General features: G+C 41.1%; 1 protein-coding gene across 1 annotated transcript; it reads left to right on the top strand.

Moving 5' to 3' along the window:
- Window positions 1-1411: 1411 nt before the first annotated feature.
- LOC118802230 (urokinase plasminogen activator surface receptor-like) lies at window positions 1412-8401 on the top strand (the record flags this gene model as incomplete). Its single annotated transcript, XM_036562720.1, has 7 exons — window positions 1412-1485; window positions 1726-1836; window positions 1920-2063; window positions 2169-2279; window positions 4616-4726; window positions 7942-8026; window positions 8297-8401. Coding segments are annotated over exons 1-7 (716 nt in total), but the record flags the coding sequence as incomplete, so codon positions are not given.
- Window positions 8402-8712: the final 311 nt, after the last annotated feature.

The following is an 8712-nucleotide window of genomic DNA, read 5'->3' as shown; positions in this document are numbered from 1 at the left end:
TGTTTAAAGTGACTGAGCTCTTTAATGTCACTTAGCTGAGACTGCATGGCTATGTGCTTGATTTTGATATTGAGTGTGTGTAAAACACCTAAACTCAATCATTAGCATAGGTGTCTACATACTTTTGGCCACATAGTGTACCTTCTTTATCATAGTCAAGCCAATTATGTGTGTGTGTGTGTGTGTCTCTGTGTGTGTGTGTGTGTGTGTGTGTGCGTGTGTCTCTGTGTGTGTGTGTGTGTGTGTGTGTATTTCTGCAATTTCTATTTATTTGAGTGTCTTAGAAAAAATGAACATAAAATAAAATGAGTGAACTTGAACTTGAAATTAACTTTTATTTTTACCAGTAAGTTAAATTCAGCATATAAACAGTACTTGTGCACTAAAATGTGCAGAAATGTGTCCTCTGAAGAGGGTGTGCTAACTCATTTTCAACATGCTGGGTTTTATTTTAATTTGTAACCCATCTGTATCTATAGCTTTAGTAGTACAGCTAGCATTTAGCATTTACAATACATCACAGACAAAGAACTTGAATTAATTGAAATGAACAGTTTGAAAAAAAATCTGTAAACTAATTGGAACTTCAACAAACAGTTTTGATGTTAACTAGCTTTTCAAAAATGCTCTCAGCACTGGGGAATTCAGTGAACTTGTGTAGTTTGGATTCCATTTTATAGTTTCTACTTCTATACTTGAAAACCCCAACTGATATGCAATGCACCATTCACGCATAGTGATATTAGCTCACCTTGCGATTGTTAATGTCTTGGATTAAAGGGGTCCTATCCAAAACCCTGGGATTACCTCCTGCGTTTTTTGTTCAATAGTGGTCAGTAATAATGTATCATAAAATAATGAATCATTCCTAATGTTGAATGTTCATATTTGCAGTTTTGTTTAAATTCAAATATTTTTGTCACTTCATTCTTTGAAATTACAGCCTTTTAACGTAACAATTATCATTACATGTTGGGGCTGGTTGTCACAAATGTAGTCACCAATGCACTAATTTGAATATTTTCTTACATAATTTCTGTTGTTAGCCAGTACGTTCAGCTATCCTAATGTACATTATTTGCTTGTATAATTATTGAGCACAATTAATGGACGGATTAGACCAGGGATGTCCAGTCTTATTCAGAAAGGTCCAGTGTGGCTGTAAGTTTTCCTTCAAAAAAAACCTAGCAAAAGTAAAACTGAAATTATAGACTAGACTGCAGAAGGTAATGGTAGAGGTGAGTAAGCTATTGATGGGATACCTGAGTGGGTGAAGCCAGGATTGGGAAACTGTGATACGATAACAGTTTTAAAGGATTGACCACATTTGTGGGAGGTTCTGAAAAGCCTCCATGAAGCCACACCCCCTTTGATCATATTTATATCCAACCCAGATCTGATTTCATCACATTCTGAAGCTCTCAGATCCACCAACAATGAAGCTGCAGGTAACACTGGCGCTCATCTGTGTGCTTTTCCCAAAAGGTATTGAACTTGACTTACTGAGCATCGTGGAAACTTTAAATGTGGTGAATTTGTGTCAGTTTAGCTTCTCTAAAATGTACTTTAACTAAGGTGCTGTCACAGTGTTGTTAAGGAGTCTTTTACATTTGACATTTTCAGTACAATATTATCACATGTCGCATTATTGAAGGTCTGTGTTTTAGGCATTCAGTCAATGTTACTTGATTGTCCTCTGCTGAACCTGACTTTTTTGTCCTGTAGCGCTGACACTGAAATGTTATCAGTGTAAATCAGGGCTGTCTGAAACATGCACAGACAACCAGACGGACTGTCCAGATCAGTGTGGCAGCACGACCGTCCTTGTGAACCAAGGTGAGAATGACCGAAAACAATGACCTAAAACAGTTTGACGCAGTCCGAAATTTCTCCGCTAATTCATGTGCTGCGTTCACTAGGTCAGCAACGACAATGGATAAATACAAACGGTTGCACAGTAGCAGCAGAGTGTGTCAGTGGAAGCCTAAACCTGGGACTTCTGAAAATGACCATCAACTCGCAATGTTGCAGAGCTGCTCTCTGCAACAGCCAAAACGTGCCAGGTAAAACCAAAAGCTTTGAATATTAAACCAAGAACGTTAAACATAAAGTTCAACTGCAGAACATATCCTGTTAAAACTCTTCATTTCAATTGTTTACTTGTTAAGCTGCGATACAAGGGCCTCCGAATGGGAAGAAGTGTTACTTCTGTACTGCTAAAAACTGCACTGGAACCGTGAGCTGTGAGGGAGATGAAGATCGCTGCATCACTGCCACAGGTGAACAATGTATACTCATTTATAAATCTAGAATGTTATTTTATGGTCATTTTTGATCTAAAATAAGAGCGATCAAGATAAAGTTCTGAATATCGGACTATTGCATTTGTTTGGAAGTTCCACTCTGCTGCAAAACCAGTGTGAGTCGCAAAAAAACGTGTCGCATTTGAATTTGTGATCTCTGTTAAACATTACAACCACATGAGTAGTATGCAAAACACACACAGTCAAATAACACGTTTTGTTGATTTTCTAAGTGAAAACATCTTCTACAGGGAACAAACTTACATCCCATTTTTCTGCCAATTTCCATGTATTTGAAATATAAAATGTGCTGTAACTTTTGCACAGGCCACAATTTATGTTTTATTTTCCCCAATATGTTAAATTGAGCAAATAAACATTCCTGTTTTCTTTTGAGTTTATACACAGACAATTATCAAACTTCAATTACAAAATACAGATTGTAAAAGATAATCAGTAATAACAACACTTCAGCAATTTTCAAGTTGTTACAAATAAGACGGACACTACTTTAAGCTTTCTGGCAGGTAGGCACAGCGCTGGTTACTTTCTGGCAGGCAGGCTCTTATGACCCGGTCTAGGGGCAGGCTGTAACAGAAAATGATAGTGGGCTCTCTCTCCCCAGACCAGACAGCAGGCACCACTGAAACCAGAGAAACTGCAGGTTTATTTTCCTCACAGACTCAACCAAAAGATGGGATGATGGCTTCAGGGATGAACATATGCCAAAATAAACAACTAACGATTTCCAATCTAGCTAAACTAAAAAATGAGAGGAAAAAATGCATATGGCTTCCCTAACTCCCTATATTAAAACAGGAGAAACTGTAACCAAACTAAAACCAATGTTCAAATTGCCCCAGTGCTAAAGCTAAAATCTCACATTGAAGCTGATCTCTCTCTGAATGAAGCTGATAATTACTGAAGCATGTAGCAAATCTTCTTTGAAACGCTGATGTTAAACAAAAAATCTTACACGTAAACAATACAAATACAAGTACGAATCCAAAATGTGTTTACATATCCGGATTTAAAGAACGAGCTAGCAGAAACAAATGTATTTAATAAACAAAGTTCTTGAGGGCAAACAAGGAGCATAGTATATAGAACCACTGAATTAACAGAATTGGAGTGCAACAAACACTTCCAATCAAAAGACTGCATCACCATGGGCCAGAAAAGCTAGCATGTAGAGCAAAACCAATGCAAAGAAGTAAGAGAAGCACTAATTTGTTCAAACATCAGACTAACTCACCGAAATGACTGTGCCACACACACGCGAGGCAATTTAGCACGCCCAATTGGCCTGAATGTCTTTAGACTGTGGGAGAAAGCCCATGCAGACACAGGGAGAACATGCAAACTCCACACAGAAAGGACCCTGGTCGCTCGGCCACGGAACCGAATCCCAGCCCTTATTGCTGTGAGGCGACGGCATTACCCACTGCACCACCATGCTACTCAACAGGAGTCTACGACAAGTGCCAGGAGACTGAATCAGATCTATAGATTTTAGCCCATTCCTCCATACAAAACAGCTTCAACTCTGCTATTTTGGTGGGTTTTGTCGAATGAACTGCTCGCTTCAGGTCCTTCCATAACATTGGTATCCTTGGTCCTTCCATAAACATCTTTGGTAGAATGACTTGTGTGCTTAAGGTCACTGTCTTGCTGCGTGACTCACATTCTCTTGAGTTTCTCTTGAGTTCATTGTTCCATTATGGCTAGCTGTCCTATCCAAAAAACATCCAAAATAGTAACTGTTCAAGGGAAAACATTTTTGGCTTTTCATAAAAGTTAATGTAACAATATTTTATTCTGAGTGATTTTGAATATTATTTTATTATAATATTACTATTGCTCTGTTCACCCATAAGTTAAGAGTGTTATGAGGGTTTTAGTCTGGATTTTTTTTTTTAAAGTACACTAGAACATAGCCTATCGTAACAGTGGGTATCAACATATCATTGCTGACAGTAAAAACTTTGTATCTCCATTTTTGACCTTTTGTGCTAAGGAGCTTGTGTTTTATTTGTTGTTATTGTTGTTGTTGTTGTTTTGGTTTGAGGGAAGGTAGTTAAATAGGTTGGCATTTTTTTGTTTTGTTGGCTTTAGTCCACCCTGACACCATGTCTCCTGTTGTCCAGTTCAATTCTGTGTAAAATATGTTCATGCAAACTGTAACATGGAGCATCTTTTGGCAGAAATAGAAAAGAAAATGTACAATGAAAATATACCTTTTCGGCTTCAATCGGAGATATGACAGCTAACCTCTCTCTCTCTTTCTCTCTCCCCTACATCTACATTCACAGCTACTGGTGATGATGCTTTAGTGACCATGAAGGGATGTGCAAGCATAGATCTCTGTACTGGCCCTGCTTCGACCATGCAGGCAGCTGGAATCACTGGCGATGTGAACTGTTGTAAGGGGAATCTGTGTAGCAGTGCTGAGGGCATTACTGAAAACCTGTATAAAAACAGTGCTGAGGGCCTTAATCTGAGTCTCCTTATCATTTTGGTCCCTCTGATCTCCTCCATCCTCTTCCACTGAACTCTTTGCTGCTCCAACTTTTTTTTTTCACGTCTTCTTTCATCTTTCAAGACTAACAAAGTATATATAAACTCAATCCATCAAACAGTAAGGCTTTAGAGTTCATTAGACGTCCAGAGACATTAGATTTGAAGCAGCATGTAGGCAGCCCTACCCATGAGCTAGGTCACATCCTGGAACTGGTGATCAAGATGATTTTATATCGTTTCTGAATTTTCTTTCAAATCAATTTAGAAATAAGGAAGAAAGTGTCTGAATGTTACTTGGAAAAGCAACAACACAGCAATAAAAAGCAGTAAACAGTGTGGAGACTGAATGGTGCAGTCTGTTTACATCTGACACACACTCTGCAGTTAATGAGTTAATTCATTTTCTTCATTTGGAGATAATGGTTCTCAATGTGATTCCACTGTGTCCCAGAGCCTTAAAACTGGTTTTGTAAGTTTTTCCATATTGCCATATTCCAATAACTTTCTCATATTTTCCAGAATTAGCTTTGATTTTGGCATAGTGTGTTGCTTGTTGAGACCTTTTAACCTATTATAGCTGTGACTGGAAGGTTGCCAGTCCGATCCCCTCGGCTGACAGTCCATGACTGAAGTGCCCTTGAGCAAGGCACCTAACCCCCAGTTGCTCCCCGGGCGCCATGGATAGGGCTGCCCACTGCTCTGGGCAAGTGTGCTCACTGCCCCCTAGTGTGTGTGTGTTCAATAGTGTGCATGTATGTGGGTGTTTCACTGCACGGATGGGTTAAATGCGGAGGTCTAATTCTGTGCAAACACAGTTGGCCGATAGTTCTGAATTCAATTAAATTCATTTTCATGTTGCTAAAAAAAGGTTCTATAAAGTGGGATTCTGTGAGCATTTAGATTCAAGCCCGGGTGTGTCGAGTTTAGTTATCACACAAACAGTTGGTGATGGATAACTTTTTTTTCTTCAATAAATGGAACAATCACTTTAAAAACAGTGTTTTGAGTTTGCTCAGGTTATCTTTGGCCTATATTAAGTTTTGTTTGAAGATCTGAAACAACTAATGTCAGACAATTATGCAAAAAATAAAAGAAATTATGAGGGGGCAAACACTTTTACACAGCCCTGTACATATCATATTGGCAATCAGGGACTTAATTTTCACTGTCATCCTCTTTAGATAACCTCTGATAAGTATTGGTTAATCTAAACACTTCTTCAGTCACTTTGTTTGTTTGTTTGTTTTTTTCATTATCTCATTATTCTCATCATTAAATATGCATTAGTCTTGTCATTTTTCACTACTACATAACTCAATGTTTTGATTGTATTACTATTCAGTGTCAACCAGAGGAGGATGGCTTGCCCAGTTGGGGCTTGGACCCAGATTTCGGTAAACAGCTGTTGTAAAACATGTTTTTATTATTGTGTTTAGTTTATTTTAGAATGCAGGGCATGGTTTTGTAGTCTTCAATGCTCTGGAGACCTAGCAGTGGTTACAAGTCAGCTTGCAAGCCACAAATGTCAGCATTGTAGCGAATTAGCATGTTACAAAGCCTAACGATATGATCGAATAATTTAACCTTTCAGCAATGAGCATTTCAGATTGTGTGAATTGTTTATGTATGATTTTGTTGGACCTTTTCCACTTTCCACAAGATTTGCATACACACAAATAGTCTGTGTACCTGCATACACACATTTACTGAGGGTGTACAGTACAAAAATGACTCACTCTGTTGTTGGTTTTCATCTGTTCTCTCTTGTTGAAATTACTTAAAAAATAGCCCCCTCAATCAAAACAGGTGACACCTTGAAAAGCTGATCTTTAATAAGCCACTAAATACATCCAGTGCCTTCCACAAATATGGGTGCTATAAGAAATGATTACTCCACTAATTTCAATTTTTTGTGTATCTGCAACAAGCTCAAGTGACTACAGATTGCCAGATGTTACTGGAATATTCAGTGGGGTTGTGTTCTATGGTCAGATGAATATAGGGCTTACTGACAACAAACACCAAAGGTGGGTTTGACACAAAGATAGCCAGGCAGAAAACTACTTCATCCCACTGTGAAGTATGGTGGTGGATCTGTGATGTTGTTGGGCTGTTTTTCTTCCAAAGGCCCTTGACAACTTGGTCAGATACATGGTATCATGGACTCCATCAAGGGTGCAAAAGATTAAATGAAAACCTGACTGTCAGGCAGGAGGCTTAACCTGGGCCATGATTGGATCTTCCTACAGAACAGTGATTGAAAGCACACCTCAACACACAAAAATGGTTCAGTGACCACAGAATCAAGGTTTTGTCACGGCCACCCCAGTCCCCTGACCTATAACTCATAGAAACCTATGGGAGGAGCTGAACAGGAGAATCTAAAAGCTTGGACCTCAGAATCTGAAGGGCACTGTGGGTCTTCCAAAGCTGCTGAAGAGCAGGGTTCTGGTGATGATGGGGAGCCTTGAGGTGTTCTTTGTGTGGCTTGGGAGCTTTGGTTGGGTCTTGGGGAGTATCGCTTTGGAGGGCCCTGTGGACTGGGGCACCCCTCCTGATCCTTAGGATACCAGAGCAAGGTGGTCCCAATGCAACACCATGTGGCACCACATTTTGGTGCATACCTGATGCACCATGCCCAGCAGCCTTTTCATCACAAGGCAGGTTCTCGCCTGTTCACAGTCCAGTTTAGGACAGTGACCTTTCAGGTGGAGTAAATTAAGCACCCAGACTCTCTCCTCTGGCTGAAAGTCCCACAGGTCAAAGATCTGCTGGGAACCCCACCAGGACCAGATGCTCCCTGACTGACCAATGGACTGCCTCCAACCTCTGCTGCAGGGGTGCTCAGACTGGGTACTGTCCCAGTGGGCCATTTTTTTCCCATGCAAATGTCCCATCTCTTGCAGAACCGCTAGCATGCCAGCCTCATTCCCCACCCAGTAGAACTGGGCTGCCAGCTATCTCTGTGTTTTGGTGCTGAAGTGGCTTACTCCTACTTCCCCATGGACGAGATGCAGAACCTGCTAACAGCAAAAAGCAAGGATCAACACTTGGTGAATTCCAGTGCCTGTAAAGGGTCCCCTTTTTGCAGCTCCAGCATGTCTCATATCTCTTCCAGTGTCCTCACTGTGTGGAGCCAACATGGCTTGGTCTGGTCACCCCTGCCACTCCACACCTAGCCCTCTGGCAGGGTTGTGTCAGAGGTGACTCTCACTGGCTGTCTCTCCAACTCTATGTCCTGCTCCCTCTGCTAACTTATGGCACATTTTCTGCATCCATCTGCCCAGCCTGGGCCTGTTAACAGCACATCAGTGTTGGTGTGACTTTGTCCTGCCTGATGCACCATATCAAGAGTCCATCAACCCAACAGCCTGGGATGTTGCCAGGAGTGCTAATGTGGCAGAATCACTGGCTTCATTATGCCAATTGGGCAGCTGTACCCTCCTCTACACTACAAATTTCCCTGGGTTTAGATGCCTGCCAACAACGGCCTCTGTGGGCATTGAGCCTTCAGGTGCCCCAGCTGCTGGTATGATCATCCTTACATTAGTTGTCACTACAGTCCATACCACACCAAGGTATGAACCTGGCTGCAGCCTGCATATTCTCCCAAAATTGTGTTTATCTCTTCCACCCACTGTAAAGCCTCCCCGAGGCAATTTGGCTTTGCAAGCTACAACTGTTGCTGAAGCCTTACTAACCTTACTTCTATATGTCCGTGGCAAGCAGACCCAAATTCTCCCCATGCTGGTGCTCTCTCCAAGGGAGTTTCCCTCTAATGTGCATGGGGCACACTTGACCACCAAACCATCTCCCTAGGCCCACTGTGAGGTTGTGCCAAGTTACCATAATAGGCAGCAGGGAGATCTAACAGCACCTGCAGGGCTGG

The sequence above is a fragment of the Colossoma macropomum genome, unplaced genomic scaffold (genome assembly GCF_904425465.1).
Source record: "Colossoma macropomum unplaced genomic scaffold, Colossoma_macropomum, whole genome shotgun sequence".
Lineage (NCBI taxonomy): Eukaryota > Metazoa > Chordata > Actinopteri > Characiformes > Serrasalmidae > Colossoma > Colossoma macropomum.
Note: the sequence above shows the minus strand (reverse complement) of the source record. Positions and strands in the feature narration are given on the sequence as shown.